At 37.8% G+C, this 19,969-nt stretch overlaps 1 protein-coding gene across 7 annotated transcripts in view; it reads right to left on the bottom strand.

The window, feature by feature from the left end:
- Positions 1-19,969, bottom strand: part of PDLIM5 (PDZ and LIM domain 5) — a 219,809-nt gene that overhangs the window by 139,817 nt on the left and 60,023 nt on the right. For 6 of the 7 annotated variants that reach the window (XM_029234674.1, XM_029234670.1, XM_029234671.1 and 3 more), the window contains exon 3: positions 8,839-8,990. In XM_029234674.1, the coding sequence (XP_029090507.1) occupies positions 8,839-8,990 (152 nt within the window). Of the gene's footprint in view, positions 1-8,838; positions 8,991-19,969 lie in introns of those variants that run through there. The other variant, XM_029234672.1, reaches the window with a different exon arrangement.

Below are 19,969 nucleotides of genomic sequence, written 5' to 3'. Positions count from 1 at the left end.
GATCCCACATGCCGCGGAGCGGCTGGGCCCGTGAGCCATGGCTGCTGAGCCTGCGCATCCGGAGCCTGTGCTCCGCAATGGGAGTGGCCACAACAGTGAGAGGCCCGAGTACCGCAAAAAAAAAAAATAAAAAATTCTGCACAGATGAAATGTTCTACAAATTAAAATTTTACAACAAAGCTTTAAACATGTCTTTAAATATATTATTTCCTAGGATTTTTTTCCCAAAGGATTATAACTGAAGTAATTTTTCCTTCAGAAAAATAAATAAGACTTTTATGTTAAAAAATAAAAGTTAAAAATAAAAGGGACTTCCCTGGTGGCACAGTGGTTAAGAATCCACCTGCCAATGCAGGGGACACGGGTTCATGCCCTGGTCAGGGAAGATCTCACATGCTGCGGAGCAACTAAGCCCATGTACCACAACTACTGAGCCTGTGCTCTAGAGTCCACGAGCCGCAACTACTGCGCCCGCGTGCCACAACTACTGAAGCCCGCGTGCCTAGAGCCTGTGCTCTGCAACAAGAGAAGCCACCCCAATGAGAAGCCTGTGCACTGCAACGAAGAGTAGCCCTGGCTCGCAGCAACTACAGAGAAAGCCGGCACGCAGCAACGAAGACCCAACTCAGCCAAAATTTAAATACATAAATTTATATAAAATAACTGCGCACTTTCAAGAGGGAAAGTTCAGGGAAGAATTTAAAAATGCAAAATACACCCTAATGAACCCATATTCAAATTGCTACAGACTATCAAACAAGATGTACTAATTTGAGCTTTCAAGTTCATTTTCAGCAATCTTTATCCCTACCGAATTGAAGAAAAAGACACAGAAGAGAAATACTTCTCTTCCATGTCTGTTGATGGATTTGTTGGTTGACTGTTTTGGTATCTTTTCCAGTCAGTGTCATATTGAGCAAAAAGTCTTAAAAACGTATTTTTTTAAATTGCTGAATCCTTAGTTACTCATGGGATGCATACACAGAAGCCTGCTGAAGAACAAAGTCTTCAAACTTTAATACAGTAATAACTTAGCAAATATAGTCAACAGGCTTATAAACTTGGGAGGGAAAAATAAAAGATGATATTCTGACTTAGGACAGGCAACCATATATACAAGTCAGTATCCAAATGAATGCTCCTATCTAGTGACCCGTGAACCTATTTAGCCTCCTTTTTCTCCTTTACTTTTACTCTAACCTATAGGGTCTACAAGGCACATAGAAAATAATTTAGGCATAATATTTATCACAGAATACCAACAGGCGAGTGTGAAAACAGAGACACTGTTGCTTACAAGTGAAAGAGTCAAAGAGTTGCCCCTACTGAATTACTATCCTGTCTTATCAAACTTTATTAGGAGACTATAGTCACTAAGTCCTAGCTATAAGAAAGTGGGGAAGGAAATAGTCTTTGAACTGACCTGGGTTTGTTATGCAAGTCACATAAACCCTCAAAACCATAAATTAATCATCTGAAAAATGGGTATGTTAACTCCTTTCTCAATGGACTGATAGAAGGATTAAATGTATATGTGAAAAGACTTGCACAGGGCTTCCCTGGTGGCACAGTGGTTGAGAGTCTGCCTGCCGATACAGGGGACACGGGTTTGTGCCCCGGTCCGGGAGGATCCCACATGCCGCGGAGCAGCTGGGCCCATGAGCCGTGGCTGCTGAGCCTGCACGTCCGGAGCCTGTGCTCCGCAACAGGAGAGGCCACGACAGTGAGAGGCCCGCGTACCGCAAAAAAAAAAAAAAAAAAAAAGACTTGCACAAAAGAGATGTCAACGCCTGCTTGTCTTCATCCCCTTCCTAAGCAGCACTTCTAATTTTAATGATGAGGGAGAGGGAGGATTAATCAGACAGTCCTTCTGGAAAAGAATTAAAAAATGAAACTAAAACCAACACAAATGATCAAACAAACAAACAGTAAAACCTATATTGCAGAAAACACATTCAAAAAGTATGTGAAATACCGGGGGAAAAAAGGAACCTGAGGTGGGATAATGTGCAACTCCAATTAAATGAAAAGGTAATCGAACTAAATGTCTTTTAATTCACATGAATTGAAACATCCCAGATAGAGAACTGAAAACTTGGATTTAAAAAAAGTATTTTTTAGTATCTTGCCTCTGTGCTAATAGTGAAAGAAAGAGCAGAGGTGAACTCATTAAAGTTAACAGTAACAGGATGTTAAGCAATCCATTAAAATGAAACAAAAGATGGCTAATAGCTTCAGTCTGGTACCACAGCTACTTTTCTTTTTGTAACTCAATGTGCCTATTAAATTATTCCAGTCTGTCATTCATTAGTAGTAGTTACCGGACCTCTGACAATTTTTCTGCTGTTTGAAGGATGAGGAAGAAGGGGGAGGCAGAGAGTACATCAATATTTTTCAAAACTCAATCCTTCTAGATCTTTCACTTCCAATCATAACAAGTTATACACTAAATGAAATTTAAGGAACCAAAGTAAATAAGTAAATAAACCCACAGATATGCCACTAATGATCATGTAAAAAACAAGGAAGATTAGAAAAGTTATATATATTCTCTGTGATTCTGAAAGGATTAATTTTAAAATATAAAATAAGGACAAGTATATAAAGTATTTTTTCATGATTAAGTTCTGTTTGAATATCCAGCTGACCTACCTTTCACCTTGAAGTCGGCAGGGTAGTACAAGACACTTTGCTAACCTGGCATAGTTTAAGATAACTCCAGTGAAGAAAGTCCAATTTCCTGATTCTCTCAGCCAAAACAAGCAAACTGAAGTTAGTCTGATCTAATAGCAAACTTTAGGGAACTTATCCATTTACAGCTAAAAAACCAGAACAAGAACCAGAATTTAAGGGAACTTAGAAATCACTCATGACCTCATTTTATAGTCAAGAAAATTAAGGCCCAGAAGTTTAGCACCTTACCCCAATTCATACAGTAAGTCAGTAGCAAGTTTATCTATGTTATGCAAAGAATTAATGAAATAAAATGAAATAGTTAAAAATCTTATTCATAGACTCCAACTCTAATATAGTTCATAGAGTTATTTGACATCAAAGCTTCAGAAAGTAGTCTTCTTCTATTATTAGTTGAAATAATGTAATTGTTAAAATGATCCACTTTGACGTGGATCAAAAGCATAGGCAAAAAGCACTTGATATCTAAAAACAAGCACACTACTATTTGCCTGTTCTCCCAAGAGGATAAATAATTTCAAATAGAATTTTTCATTGTCCAGTTGTAGCACTCTTAGAATCAGTGCCAGTTTCAGGGGGAAAAAAATATTTTCCAATCTTTTCCAATGATAAAAGAAATCAAAATGAAATCTTCCACACCTCTATATTCATTAGATACTAGAATATAGTGAGTCAAGTCTTATTTTTTTAGGATATCAATGAGAGAGCATATGTTTGCTTTATTACATACCCCCAAATAAGACAAGATTGAAAAAAAAAGTTCCAAAATAACCTTACGTAAGCAAGTATCTTTATCTTACCTTTTCTTATCTAAACCTTATTTTAGGATTTTGAGGTTGGGCTTAAACAAGAGGTCAATTAAATATATATATATAATGAACAAATATATAACAATAATACTTAATACAAAAAAAATTCACAAAACAAAATTTCAAAAACAAAGATGGGAGACTTCCCTGGTGGCACAGCGGTTAAGAATCTGCCTGCCAATGCAGGCGACACGAGTTCGAGCCCTGGTCTGAGAAGATCTCACATGCCACAGAGCAACTAAGCCCGTGCACAAAAACTACTGAGCCTGCGCTCTAGAGCCCATGAGCCACAACTACTGAGCCCACGTGCCACAGCTACTGAAGCCTGCACACCTAGAGGCCATACTCTGCAACAAGAGAAGCTACTGCAATGAGAAGCCCGTGCACTGCAACAAAGAGTAGCCCCCGCTCACCGCAACTAGAAAAAGCCCACGCACAGCAACGAAGACCCAATGCAGCCAAAAATAAATAAATTAATTAATTAATTAACTAATTAATTTTAAAAAGATGGGTTTTCTCTGTCATAGTCTCCTGCTGGGGGTTCTTGGGTGGAGATCAGCAGAAGTGGTAATCGTCCAGTATTTCTACCCCACTAGAAGAAAAAGGCAGTGCCGTGGCTATCAAGACTGGGGTGAGGCTTGGTCTGCTCTTCCTTCTAGCCCCTTTCCAATAATGAAACCACCTCTCTCCCAAATCCTGCTGTAGAGCTGGCCAAGCAGCTATAACTCTTCAAGGCTTTCTCACAACTTTCTACAGGCCCAGGAAAATTTAAAGTCGATTACAAATATTGCAGTGACGCATGGGTCCTACAAGTACTGTCTCATCTCCACTCACTTCCTGCTATCTCTCTGACCTCACTTCTGACCTTGCTGCCTTCACCCCCTCTGCTCCGGGCCCACTGGCCTCCTGATAGGACCACTGCACCAGCTCTTCCCTCTGCCTGGGACTCGTGACCCAGATATCCAATAACCTTCTCACTGAGGCTCTCCCGACCACTCTATTTTATTTTATTTATTTTTTTTGCAGTACGCGGGCCTCTCACTGTTGTGGCCTCTCCCGTTGCAGAGCACAGTCTCCAGACGCGCAAGCTCAGTGACCATGGCTCACGGGCCCAGCTTCTCCGCGGCATGTGGGATCTTCCCGGCCCGGGGCACGAACCCGTGTCCCCTGCATCAGCAGGCAGACTCTCAACCACTGCGCCACCAGGGAAGCCCCTGACCACTCTATTTTAAATTGCAATTTCCTACCCCTGCATTCCCTATGTCCCTTACATGCTTTATTTTTCCCCAAGGCACTTACCACCTCCATGTGATACACTATACATTTTTACTTACTTGTTTGTTTATTTATTTATTTATGGCTGTGCCGCGCGGCTTGTGGGATCTTAGTTCCCTGACCAGGGATCCAACCTGGGCCTCAGTAGTGAAAGCACCTAACCACTGGACAGACAGGGAATTCCCATTACTTAACTTGTTTATTGTCTGCCTCTGCTCACTGAAAGGTCAGCACCAAGGAGGCAGGGATTTTGTTTGTTTTGCTCACTGCTGAATATCCCCAGCATCTACAATAGTGCCTGGCACATAGCAGTAGCTCAAAAAGCATTTGTGGAATAAATAAATGATGCCAAGTTTGAGAAATAATGCTGGTGCCCATCAAATATTTATTAGACACTAAAAGCACAAAACTATACAAGATGCCAAATACAAATAGTGCAAAAAACAAGGTCTTTGCTTTCAAGGAGTCTAGTTGGTGAAACACAGAGTAATTAGTTAATTACATAGGCAGTATTAGGTATGACTATTAACCAGTTAGGTTTATTTGTATATGATTCATGGAATCTGCCTTGTCATTCCTGGTTATACCTAGTGTACAATTAAACGCTGAGTCGAATGGTATAAACTTGTCATAAGAGTTTAGAGGGGAAAAAAATGAATAAGTTGCAATAGTAAGAAAAGACCATGGGTAGATGATGAGGTTTGATATGGGATTTGTGGAGGTGGAGGTATGTATTGGCAGTGAAAAGGTGGGTGGGCATTCCAGATGAAGCAAATTTCATGAGAGGACAAAAAAGGCATGTGAGGGACAGTAAGAAACCTACCTTAAATGGAAAAATGGTATTCGCTGACAAGTAGTGATGATCTGGGGAGGACAATCTTTCTTTTTTTTTTTTTTAAACTTTTGGCTGCACCAGGCGGCATATATCCCTGACTAGGGATCGAACTATCGCTCCCTGAACTGGGAGCACAGAGTCTTAACCATTGGACTGCCAGGGAAGTCCTAGGGGGAGGACAATCTGAGTGTGCCTGGGTCACAGAGAGCCTAATCCTCTGAGCAAAGGACTCCAGTCTGGAAGGAATCTCACAGCACGTGCTATTGGTGCCCAGCTTGGGTCCTCTGGAACCCTTCGACTGGTTTGGTACATCCAGTCCCAAAGATGCTCCCTGCATTGCTAATGGTTCATACCAGCAACTTTCTGTGGAAGTAACAGAAGCTACCTCCTAGACCTCTTCTGCACTCCTGCACACACACATATTTCCAGGACAGCTGGTGGTCAATAAGTAACGAATGAAGGGGAGAGGGGACAAAAGCCCAGTTCCCTTGCCTCAAGGCAAGACAGACTCTATGGTACAATTTTGTTCCAAAGTTCCCTCCTGGGTCAAGCTGAGGCTAGACATCCAATGAAACCAAACCCTTCCTCATCTCAGTTTCTTCTTCCCAATCCCACTTGACTTATTCCCTTTTAAGTAACATGTGAAAGAACTCTCTTGATACATCATTTGCACATGAATACCATCTCAGATTCTGTTTCTAGGGAAACTCGACTAAGACAAGTCTGTAAAGGAAAATACCTAGATATTCATGAAGAAAACAGTTACACAGAGAAAATACTGTTGTGGGTCACTCAGTTTGGAAGAAGAATGCTCAGCAGTTTGGCTGGTGACAGATGGAATAAAGAGGGTAAGGTGACTGGAGGCCAATTAAGGGTGCTGTTGTTCAAACTCAGAAATAAGTGGAAGAAAAAATATTTGCTCTGATATAAGAAAGAGAGAACTTAAGAAGAAAATGGCTTTGGTATAGGGAAAAATTGATGATAACTCTTCAAAGTTTTATTTTTTCCATAAAAAACAAAAACTCTTTCTTCAGTAGTACTGTCAATGTTATACCATGAATTCTCTTAAATGCAAATCTCTTTTAGGCTGACATTACCTAACACAAGAAGTGTTCAAAACCTTAAGGAGAATAACAATGAATAACAACAGGACTCTAAAATTCTCTCTCATAGTTTGAGTCTCTGAACATCCATATTCAGAAATACGAAGATAAGATTAAGTAGTATCTCCAAACGTTTATAACAAGTTGGTTTGTTAGATTTTGTATTCAAGTAGCTTAAAAGAATCTGTATTAGAGTCAGTAGCAGATTACTTAAATTGCAAATTCATCCAAACAGGGTAACATCTGGTTTTCATCTACTCTTATGGAACCAGAAGTGCTGTCAATAGAAAATAAGATACTGAGTCCTAGGTTGTAAAATAGGGAGCACAATGTGAAAACAAGTAGGCTACTATGAAAGAAATTATACACAGCCCAGAAGGAAAGATTATACCCTACATAAACTTTCACTTTAGAATTTGAGAAACAGCCCAACATCATCTGTATTTGTTTTGCTTTGTTGATATCTCAGACAAGTTAAGCTTCTTGACTTCTTGGTTCCCTTTCAAAATTCATACTTAGCAAAAAATGCCTATCAGTAAAAATGACTATTTTCACTTAATTAGTAACAATTTTTGTGTTACATGTCTAAATATATAGAACAGAAAGGATACTATCGAAACAGGACTTTTTAGCAAGGTTATTTTTTCTCATTGATTACTTTTCTATGCATTAAAATGTATAGCTAATAGCTTTCAAATTTTAAATACACATGACCTTTGATTCAACAGTTCCACTGAAAGCAATTTCACACACAGACACACACACACTCCCCCAAAAGAGAACTGGTCAGAAAGTCATGCTACAACAAAGTAAATCTATAAGTCTAAGTTTTTCTAAATTTTTCCTATTCAGTTTTACGACCAAATTGATACTCTTCCAGACAAGTACATATAATTTGCCCTGTATATATCCTTTAAATACTCCCAGGAGAGACTCCAAGAAAAAAAAGGTTTCTTAGCTAAAAGTGTTAGGAAGGTATGGCATGTTGTTCCCCTCTTAAAGATTTATAATAAAGACAACAATTTATGGAAGCCTATGAGATGTTTTTGGGGAAAATGGCGTTTTCCAAATTTTATAGACCAGAGAACACTTATGTAATTATCAAAAGCAAGCCTTGCTTAAAACCCTCCATGACCACCTGGTAAATGATAGCTACTTCCTTATAAACCTAAAGGTTCAGAGCCATCATTCAATCACCCTCCCTCTATCCCCTCTTTCTCCTCCCTTCCCCTCAACCCAAGACACTGCAGTGGTTCTAACTTCATATTTCATAATAATCATAGAAAACTTATTTATATATAATTCTTGGTCCTTACTTCTAGATATTCTGATTCCTATCACAACTTTTTTTTTTTTTTTTTACCGGTACGCGGGCCTCTCACTGTTGTGGCCTCTCCTGTTGCGGAGCACAGGCTCCGGACGCGCAGGCTCAATGGCCATGGCTCATGGGCCCAGCCGCTCCGCGGCACGTGGGATCCTCCCGGACCGGGGCACGAACCCGTGTCCCCTGCATCGGCAGGCGGGACTCTCAACCACTGCGCCACCAGGGAAGCTCTATCACTATTTTTAACAAGCAATCCAGGTGATCTCAATACAGTTCAAATGTTGGGATGCTGAAAAGATCTGATATAGTACAATCAATGAGATGATTATTTTAAAATTGAAGGCAAACTGATTTCAGAAAATTTGGACTTCAAATGAGTATATTAAAATTCTGTTTTTCTACCCAGGGAAAGAAAGGGAAAAGGACATACTAAGAAAAGCCAAATCATATCTTAAAAGAATACTCCTAATATACTGCCCAGAATATTAAGGCTAAGAGTTTTACCCGTAACAAGAATTCTTAGGCTGCACTCCATTGAGAAATTTCAGGAATTCTTAAACTCTCTGAAACTGCACACACAATCTTTATGCGTATGTGAATACATGCCTTATAATCCAAAGCTTTCACCAATTCTCATACTGCTCAATTACCCAATTTAAAAGCCATTCTATTTTTTATTTATCCACCCGAAACAATGGCAACAGAAACTGCTTCTTAGTTAACACCATGAATCAGACACACGAAAACACATTCCTCAGTGTTGTCTTCTCTCTCAGAGCCAAACAAAAAGCAATTTACCTTTGCAGAGTCATATTCAAAGAGCCTGTACAACCCTTAATCTTGTTCTGGGCTTCAAGATGAGTCATGCCATGTGCACTTATTCCATCAATGCTGAGAACCACATCACCTATTCTTACGTTTGCCTGGGATGCTTTGCCACCATCTTTTAGCTGTAAAAAATATATTTCATTAGAATTCTCACTCTTTAAAAATAAACACAGATGAAAATCATACTTTTGTTATATCAAAAGAGAAGTATATTAATATACTATTAGACAAAGTAATACAAATTATCTTGCTTAACAGGTAAAGTTAAAATTCAAATGACTTTCATACTTATTTCCTTAAATTCTTATTTGTTTTCTAAAAAACTGAACTAATTGTCTGAGAAAAGGTCCCTGATAAGTTCTCCATTTCTTTACTGTATAACAGTAGTGTGTGATTGTTACAAATAAGGAAGAGAAGTAGGCAAGGCAACTACATTTTAGCAGAAAAAAAAAAAAGAAAGTAATATGAATAGGGTATTTAATACTCTTTTAGAAATAACTTTTAAAACTCTTTAAACAGCTGTATTTTTGTTTGAGCACAAAGAGTAATACAGATGGAGGATCTACTGAACTATCCTTCCTGTTGAGTCCAATTCATATCCAGCGTTTGAGGGACTGAATTCTTTAAGATCACAGGCCCAAATATCTTTTATGCTGGCTGTGCTTCCTGCTCCAGGCATTTAGAACGAGGGGACGAAAACCAGTTGTGTCTGAGACTGTCAGACTCCTTTGTGTACCACGATCTTTAATCCCCAATCTTTTTTCCCTTTTTACAAAATTTTCTACATGTTTACATTTAGTTTGATCTCCTTCAAACTTCATGTGTTTCTATTTCATTGCTCCAAAAGGAGCAAACAAATATAAAATGACAGTAAAATGAAAGATGATACAATTTTAATAGATACTCAGAAACATGGAACAAGTACGAATCAAAAGGAACCATTCTAATTAAAATGACAAGCTTTTCAGTAAGTACAAGCAAATCACAATGAATACTGGGCTGTTGGAAGACAGGTGAGACTAGGCCCAAAAAAGAAAGAAAGAAAACAACCACTATTTCTCTAATACTTAAAAGTGTAGATTTTATGCAGGGATGATGAAAAACATCTGGAAAAGGATAGCGGTAATGACTGCACAACACTGAAAATGTACTTGATGCAATTAATGAATTGTGCAATTAAAAATGGTTAAAATGTCTATTTTTTTTTTTTTTGCTGTACGCCGGCCTCTCACTGCCACGGCCTCTCCGGTTGCAGAGCACAGGCTCCAGACGCGCAGGCCCAGCGGCCATGGCTCACGGGCCCAGCCTTTCCGCAGCATGTGGGATCCTCCCAGACAGGGGCACGAACCCGCGTCCCCTGCATCGGCAGACAAACCCTCAACCACTGCGCCACCAGGGAAGCCCAAAATGTCTAATTTTTATATTTTACCACAATTTTTTTAAAACTAACAAAAACTAAATATTTTAGAGAACATTTTACTAAAATTACTTTTTGATTAAAAGAAAAACATCCCTCAGCAAACTGAACAAGGGCTGAGTGCTAGAATTCACAATCTGGAAGCAAAGCAATAAATACAACTGGATATTGTATGCTCAGATTGGTTTTGATTACCATCAGTTGTCAAATCCTTTCCTTAAAAATAATGAGCAAGGCATATCAATCCTAGTGTACAAGAACAACTCTTTGGATCTAAAATCAAGAAAACAGTATTGACTGCTAGATCCATCCAGGCAGCACCCACATCTGCACTTCTCCCCAAATACCCTTAAGCTAGAAGTGTGCCTGACACTATAGACCTTCATAATATATACTGAATGAATGGATGCCACGTATTTATTATTTAACACTGGCAAAATCTATGGTTTGTTTTAAAGTGCAAAATTAGGAAGAACTAAAATTTTAAATAATTTGAAATTTATCTCATTTAACACATAACTATCAAATGATGGACATAGTTCTTGAAATTAGTAAGAAAAAATATCTATTTGAGCAAGAATATGTAAAATCTAACAGATACAAAGTGTAAAATAAAAGATTTCAAACCTTTCAAATGAAATATTCTCTATTATATACATAGTACATAGAGTTGACCCTTGAGCAACGTGAGTTTGAACTGCATGGGTCCACTTACATGCAGATTTTTTTCAACAGTGAATGCTATAGTACTACATGATATGCGTGTTTGTATACCAAACTATACGTACGGAGGACAGACTATAAATTACAGGCGGATTTTCAACTTCGCAGAGGGCCAGTGCCTCTAATCTCCAAGTGTTCAAGGGTCAAGTGTAGTGATTCCGTTTTCATCTTTGTACTAATGTGAACAAACAAAACAACTCCTCTCAGCTGCCCAGATATTTAAAGGTAAGAAAAATTAATGAAATGTTGACAATAAAGAAATAAATTTCCAGAGTAATAAAATAGATTAAAATTTAATGCATATCAAACTTATCAACATAGCTATATTACACACATGTGTATGTATATACGTACATATAGACACACTTTTCATTATATATTATATGACTGATGAAGTAATACCAAAATTCAATGAAAATTAAATAAAGTTAATCTGAATTCCAGGATCACTGGATCAAGAAGAAAAAAAGATAGAACTTTATTAAGTATATTTTAAAATACTGTATAGACAGATATATTTATTAAAATATGAAAGTAATGTATGCGTGTGGTGGAAGAAAAAAGTCTTTAAAAATAATAATATCTACATTAAATATTATGGTTTTACTGTATTAAATAACAGGTTTACTGTATTAAATAACAGTCCTGTATTAAATAACAGGACTTCCCTGGTGGTGCAGTGGTTAAGAATCCACCTGCCAGTGCAGGGGACACGGGTTTGAGCCTGGTCCGGGAAGATCCCACATGCCACGGAGCAACCAAGCCTGTGCACAACAACTACTGAGCCTGCGCTCTGGAGCCCATGAACCACAACTACTGAGCCCGCGTGCCACAACTACTGAAGCCCGTGCGCCACAACTACTAAGCCTGTGCTCTAGAGCCCACGAGCCACAACCACTGAGCCCATGTGCCACAACTACTGAAGCCCACGCGCCTAGAGCCTGTGCTCTGCAACAAGAGAAGCCACCGCAATGAGAAGTCCACGCACTGCAACGAAGAGTTGCCCCCGCTCATCACAACTAGAGAAAGCCCGTGTGCAGCAACGAAGACCTGACGCAGCCAAAAAATAAAAATTAATTAATTAATTAATTAATTAATAATAGGTGTGGACTGTCTTAATAATTAGTATTTCTTTTTTCATTAATATAAATATTAAAGAAATAATTTAATTTAATAACAAATACTAACTGTTCGTCTCTCCTGCACAGAACTAAATTGTTCAAACTGTGAAGGACATTTACAAAGAAAACAACTCCTAAAGCTAGCAATGCCACCCATTTTCCATGGGACTTACTTGTAGGGTTTTATAAAGATTATGTGAGATAACAGCTTAATAAATGTTAGCTATTATTATTATTATTCTCCTGACCTCAGATTACTAATCCAAGAAATGTGGAGGTTGTACTGGATGATGTCAAAGGCCTTCTAAGGTCCCTTCCAGTCTTAAAAGTTTTATCTATCTGTGAACTGTCTATACAAAGGTATAACTCTAATCCTAAAATAAGAGTCATATCTGAATGGTAGGGCAAAGGGACATCTGTTCCCTACTAAAACAAATGAATGGAAATTTGAATCCTGATAATAAGACAAAAAATAAACATAATTTATCCTACATTTTGTTTTAGCCAAGAAGGGCATCCAAAAAAAAAAAAAATTTTTTTTTAACCAGAAATAGAACACAGCTAAATTACCTACCTCACCATTCTTCATATAAGGTAGCCTTAAAATAGAAACACTGAAACCTAAGGGCATTTGCTCAAAATGTACCCAACTAAAGCAATTTAAATACTCCCAGTCCAGTAATATAAAGGTAATGAGCAATTAAGAAAATAATCTAATATTACTCAGCCATAAAAAGAAAAACAAAATTGAGTTATTTGTAGTGAGGTGGATGGACCTAGAGTCTGTCATACAGAGTGAAGTAAGTCAGAAAGAGAAAAACAAATACCGTATGCTAACACATATATATGGAATCTTAAAAAAAAAAAAAAGTTTCTGAAGAACCTAGGGGCAGGACAGGAATAAAGATGCAGATGTAGAGAATGGACTTGAGGACAAAGGGAGGGGGAAAGGTAAGATGGGATGAAGTGAGAGAGTGGCATGGGCATATATACACTACCAAATGTAAAATAGATAGCTAGTAGGAAGCAGCTGCATAGCACAGGGAGATCAGCTCGGTGCTTTGTGACCACCTAGAGGGGTGTGATAGGGAGTGTGGGAGGGAGATGCAAGAGGGAGGGGATACGGGGATATATGTATACATATAGCTGATTCACTTTGTTATAAAGCAGAAACTAATACACCATTATAAAGCAATTATACTCCAATAAAGATGTTTAAAAAAGAGAGAAAATAATCTAATCAAATCAAATGTCATACACTAGATAAAACTTACTCCTTTGTTGCAGCTGCCTACTCGATTCTGAGAGCCTATGATCTCAAGATGTTCAAATCCAACTTCTCAGAATTACCTATCTTTTTAGGCTTGCTTTTACTCTGCCACCCTTATTTTCAAAACATGGAGCATAGAAATCATATAGCCCCTGTGTTCTGCCGTTTCCTTGAGCACCACATCTAGGGAAATTACTAAATGTTGTTGATTCTTCCTTTTGTCTCCCATGCTAGTCCATACCCTGATCACCTGTCACCTTGATCTTGCCTGCTGCCTACAGTAAGAGTTTTCTAAAGACCTCCTTACTGCCAAACTCTGCATGTTCCTTGCTCTTTCCTCCATCTTACTGTATTTCCATAATGGTCACCCTACTACCACTTCACACTGAGGAGTTCCATCATGTCCACTATTTATAAAATGAGGGTGAAAAACTTCAAATATTTTCTGCTTCCTACAGTGTAGAAAAAAGCTGAAGCCTGAAATAGAAGCAATCTATAACTAGTCATCAAGCTGTTTCCAACTTCAAAGTAAGCGCCATAAGGTCAGGGATCATATTTTACACTATGTTCTCAAGAGCCTTGAAGATTGTAGGTATTAGAAAAACACATGATTAAACCACAGTAAGAAATCAATAAATCTATCCATCAGTTTAATATGTGAAATTCTGGTATAAATATACTTAATTCACCAAAGAGAAAAACAGATAATCTGAAAATGAGAATCTTCAGTTAAACATTAGGCTGAGCTAACCTAAGAAAGGTCAAAAATCAAACTGTATTTTCAATAGAACAAAGTAAATCCATTTTGGATAGTTAGTTAATATATTTTTCCTAGGATTTCCAAAGAGGTGTCACAACTCCCCTTGGTACTTTATCTAACAAGTATTAGGAAGAGTTTAATTGTATTTAATCTCAACCCTTTCTCAATCAGTTATCAGAAATGTAAACAAATGCTCATCGCCATCTGTACAATCTTTCATGTTATTTAAACTGTCAAACAAACTCCTTTTTGTCTACAGTTTTTTTGAGCTTACTAATATTAATCATCTTGGATTTTTGACATTAACATCTTTTCTAAATCTCTAACCATCTTTATTATTCAATACTCAGGCTTTCTACTCACTATTTAAAGTGCAGAAAGAGCCTAAACGAACGCCAGTGGGAAAGGCCCAATGCACAGAAACAAATGTAAAGCTTGTTAAAGGTGGCATCTCATTGAAAACTCCTATGAGCTTTCATTTATTCCCAGAACTACTTCCTCAAGGCATCCACTCAATAGAACGATAAATTTTTTGCCTTAATTGGGTAGGATGTATCACTCTTAGGAATTGTGAGCAGCTAAGAAAAGACTACAAGGTCACTCATTATTTGCATAGTTCATTTTTTCCTTTGTTTTTTCAAGCCTAAATAGTCTGCATTTGTTTGAAGCAGTAATAACCTTCTGTCATCAGTAAATCTTGTACATACTATATGACAGCCATAAATGTGTGTGTATCTCATAAATGCACAATGTGTAGGAAGGAAGCAGTCATGGGAGGCTCCTGAGTCAGCTTCATTATAAATCAAACTAATCACAAGCAAATGCTTCTCCTTTGATCTTTAAATACATTTTTCAGTACTGTTGTCCAGTTTTCCATAAACTTAACTGTAGCTGTATGCTTCTTTAAAAACACTGCTTTGTGGTCTCACTTAAGTTGCAAGCAGACATGGCTGCAGATGTCAGAACTACCTCTGAACTTCTGTTTACTGATGCAGAAACCAGGACAACTGTATGCCCTTCAAGAGAATGGTCTCTTTACTGAGCCTCCCCATTGACTTAGATAAGAAAGGATCTAATATCAACCACCTGTTATCAGACTACGCCATCAATTCACATAGGCTGGACATCTACCTCAAGCACCTAAGGGCAGAGAAGACAACTTTTCAAACTGACCAGTCAGACCTGATTTTTCCCTTCCCTCCTTAAAGGAAGACCAAACATCCCTCTTCTCTTCCCTCTGCTTCTCTAAGCCTCAACTTTCTCTTCACTTACCAAAAGACCTTGATATGCCACTGAATCAGAACCCCGGCTCCCCGTGTCCTCCTTCCCTGCTTACCACTATTCAAGTCTGAATTTTCCAAACTCCATTCCCACAGAATGGTGGCCTCAAGATCACCACTTTCCAGGACAGTCTGGCCACTGTACCAAAAGGCCAAAGGATAAGAATCAATAAGGTGGGCTTCCCTGGTGGCGCAGTGGTTGAGAGTCCGCCTGCCGATGCAGGGGACACGGGTTTGTGCCTCGGTCCGGGAGGATCCCACATGCCGCAGAGCGGCTGGGCCCGTGAACCATGGCCACTGAGCCTGCGCGTCCGGAGTCTGTGCTCCGCAACGGGAGAGGCCACAGTAGTGAGAGGCCCGCGTACAGAAAAAAAAAAAAGAATCAATAAGGTGATATTGGTGAAGAAATCTTGAGCTGGGGGTCAGGGAAGGGCAGGAAGGAAAGAAAACAAAAGAACACATGACAAGGGAGGGCACTGGGAAGAAGGCAGAACAGGGAACCAAGGCCATGAGCAAAGAAAGGGTCATGAGATGTCCCTGGTTTGGGGTCCAGGCCTTCTCTCTGGGTGTGTTGTACATCACCGTGCACGTGCACAAAATAATGGAAATATTTAACAGAACATCAAGATAGTAACTAATTATAGAAGCAAGAAGATCTTACACTTTAATTGAATAACTAAAATAACCTAAATGACTATAACTAATAACTATGATGTAGAGCCAATTAACTTACAGTAATATTTATGTATGTCATCAAACATGTCATTATCTTTATTGGACTGAAGTAAAATTTATAACTAAACTCCCAAATGCTTATTAGCCTCTATACAAATGTGCGGATCCAACAGTATTTCTTCTTAAAACTTTTTAACAAAAGAGGAAAGTAGTACTATGTCTTTATAAAACTGCATTGAAAGTATAATACTATCTCAAGATAGCATACCACTTAGACGAGGATCTCAAAGACACACTGAAGAGAAAATCTGTCTTATCCATAAAGAAGTAAACTACTTGGGATTCATAAGGGGTTATAGCTATCCCTGTTAAACTAACCCTGCCCCATAGCTATTACCTCTTAAGAGGCACATCATAGAAGCAAACCAATCATTGAACTCATAGCAAAAACCAAACAAAATCAAAGGAAGCAGTATAGAGCTTTCATTTTTAAAAGTTAGAACCCAGTATGGCAGGTATCATTTTAAGTAAGTCTAACTGCTTAAGCTTTCTGTCTAAAATGAACATTTAACACAGCTGCTATACTGTCTGCAGCCTTTTCATAAAAAGGCAAAATGTTTAGTCATAGCATTGACTCCAACACTATCTTAGAATTCCCTAATGAAATGTATCCTTCCAAATCATAGGGAACTCTCAATATGCACATAGAAACCTCTATCTGTCTTCCCTTGGAAATAAGCCAGCAGTTCCAAACCTCAGAAAACAGGTGCCAGCAATAGAAATATTTTTTGAAAATATATGTGCCCAAGAACATTAGAGATCATTTTATAATATACATAACATTGTATTAGTCAGATGTTTACTGAGAACAATTTATGCTGGTTCAAAAGAACTGGTATTAATCCGATTAATAAGATCAAGATTGGTATTAATCCTATTATATGCTACAGGTAACAAATAGAAGACAGGTACCTATATAATAAGCCACAGCCAACGTCCAGTTTTCAACCTTCTGCATATTTTCAACAAATATGGAATGCTTGGGAATGTGTGACCCTAACGCCATGGGTATGACAGGAATGCCATCAGGCTTAGTAAATGTAAAAAAGGAACACATAAATATGACAGCTACAGAAAGAAACACTAACAGAAATTTCCCATGTTCAAAAACCATGGGAACTAAACCATGGGAAAAGAAAAGCTATTGTTTTTCTAACAGTGCCGTTACCAAAATTCAGAGAAATACATATACTAAAAAAATTATATCCATCTGACCAACAGGATCTTCGTGAGGCAAAGGAAAGCACAGAGAAAAATATCATTTTAAAAAATACCTAATTAATAGGCAAAATTTAATTTTGCTTTAAAATATATTTTCTAGTAGTACCTACTGTAGAATAAAAAATCTGAATCCAGTTATGAGCCTATGGTCAAAAGTATCGAGGTGTTTATCTCCCACATACTTCCCAGAATACTGTGAATATGATTTTTTTGCACTACCACCCCCCAAAAATACCTAAGACTAAATGAGCATTATTCCAAAAGAGAGAACTCACAGAACTTGTTTTCCTGCCAAATGATGAATGCTACTCAATTACCAAGAAATATCACAAATGAAGAAAAATGGTCAGAGTTTTCAGCCACCAAAATGAGCCGAAGAACACTGAGAAGTACTAAATTTTTTCCAAACATATCCTTCAAGGCTCTTTTCAAATCCCAATTTATTTACTACCACTCCAGTGCTTATTAATCTGCCCTATGTTACTACACTCAACACTTAAAGGTGTTCTGTCTTGCACTGTTTATTGTTATATAATGTTGGCACCTCCACTGGCCTACAAATGCAACTCAACTACATACAAAATGTCAATCTCTGGCCTGGATGTCTAATGTGAATGTGCCCCTTTAAAACTGTAGGCTACTTTGAATTCATTTGAACACCTTTTTTGTGCAATAAACTGACTTGGCTTTCTATAGGTCACAATAGGGAGATAAAACAAGCAATCACTGATGTCTCTCAGTGAGTACGTTTGTAAAATCCTGACTCATGGGCACTGGTTACTTTAACTATGGGCCTTATTTTTTAGCTTATGAGTCAAACAGTAATCAATTTTACCCAAAAGTCTGAGAATACACCTTATATGGTAGCAACGAAGAGAATACCTCAAAGTATGTGTCATTATGCCTTACAAAACCAAACGGAAGTGAGGGTGATTACTCCTCTTTCCTTATGTAGCCACTGAGCTGCCTAGTTCAAAACATATGTTGCTCTGTTAATATGTTTGTTCTAGTAGTCTAAACGTATTTCCTTGATGAGTCCTACTTAACTGAAACAACATCTTTATTTTTCTCTACCAGTGACCTAATAAAATAGAAACACGCCTTCTTAAACTGCAATTCACTATTAAGATGCCACATAACATTTTCTTTCAGTTAATCCATATGTGTTTAAGCCCAGAGATTTAATGTGCTCCGTAGTCCATGTATGAATATAATTCTACCAGAAATGTGAAAAGTATGGCGGTTTGCTAAAAAAAAAAAGAGCACATCCACAAACATCTCAAAATCAAACAAATTTGTTACTTACAGAGAAACTAGTGTTTCTATATAGTCCATTCTATAATAAGGAAAATGTTAAGAAATGTCAGAGAGCTATACAGGTTCAAAATGAATTAGTCAACTCTAGTTTACCTGAGAACAGATTAACACTGAAATTCACACATTTCAACCCTCCCTCCTCTTAAGGTTCTTTTCAATGATGAGATGAATCCCCCTCAAAATTGTATGCAAATTGTGTGCAAGTATACATGTATTTTCCACTGAGTAGGTCCACAGCTTTCCCCAAATTCTCAAAGGCATCTATGACCAAAAGAAATGTTACGAACTAATGATTTAGTGAAATCTTAGAACACTGTTTCTCAAAGTGTGGTTCCTAAACCACCAGTGCCAGCATACTTCAATGACAGGGGAAACAAATCACAAGCCCTTCAAAACCCACATGCTAAAGATGTTTCAAAACAAAAACAAAAATCTGTTAGCATCAAGAAAATTTAAGAACTCAGAACAGAATTAATAGTTATTCAAAGTGGTGCAAAATCATGACTTACATGCTAACGGCAGATAAGTATAGCTTAAAAAAGCGGGGACTCGCTTTTAAACTTTTAAAATCTTCATAGCATAAATCACTAACATCTAATAAGGGTCTCTATTCCAATGAGGCACTACATTCAATACGGAATTCTGAAAACAGGCATGGCCCTTCCCCTCATCTACCGTTTTCTACTATTTAGCTTTTCCCACCTGTATTGTAACTCTTCAGAAAGCAGTGCTCCTCAAACTATCTGTGGTGGAAGATACCATCTGTGGGGAAAGATTTCCCCCCATTTGCCTTTACCAATTCTTCTGTAATCTACAATAAATTACTGAAAAAACAAAATTTAAAGAAGCCACTCAAATTATAAGACCAAATTCTTTATCATCAGATTCAATAGACATAAAATTACTCTGTCAAAAGACAAAAGTTTCTAGATACTTACTCTTCACTTCTATCCTTATTTCATCTCAAACTGCAACTGACAGTTTGCTGATCTGAAGACCAGCAAGGATGCTCCTTCTAGGCAAGGACTACATCTTTTATTTCTCTTAAGGTTCATTGTACAAAGACTTAAACATAATACACAATAAACATGTGATGAATCACCACACTGGAAATTAAAGGTATTTAGTAAATAGGCTATTATTTAATAATTTAACCCATTTCCTTTTTTTTTTTTTGCTCTTATGTTAAACAAAGTGATGAATAATACTGTACATTCATTTTGGCACACTTATCTGACTTTTTCTTTAGGAATTATT

This window comes from Monodon monoceros, unplaced genomic scaffold (assembly GCF_005190385.1).
Source record: "Monodon monoceros isolate NGI ecotype Baffin Bay Population unplaced genomic scaffold, NGI_Narwhal_1 Super_Scaffold_20, whole genome shotgun sequence".
Taxonomy (NCBI): Eukaryota; Metazoa; Chordata; class Mammalia; order Artiodactyla; family Monodontidae; genus Monodon; species Monodon monoceros.
This window is presented reverse-complemented; position numbering and strand designations above follow the sequence as displayed.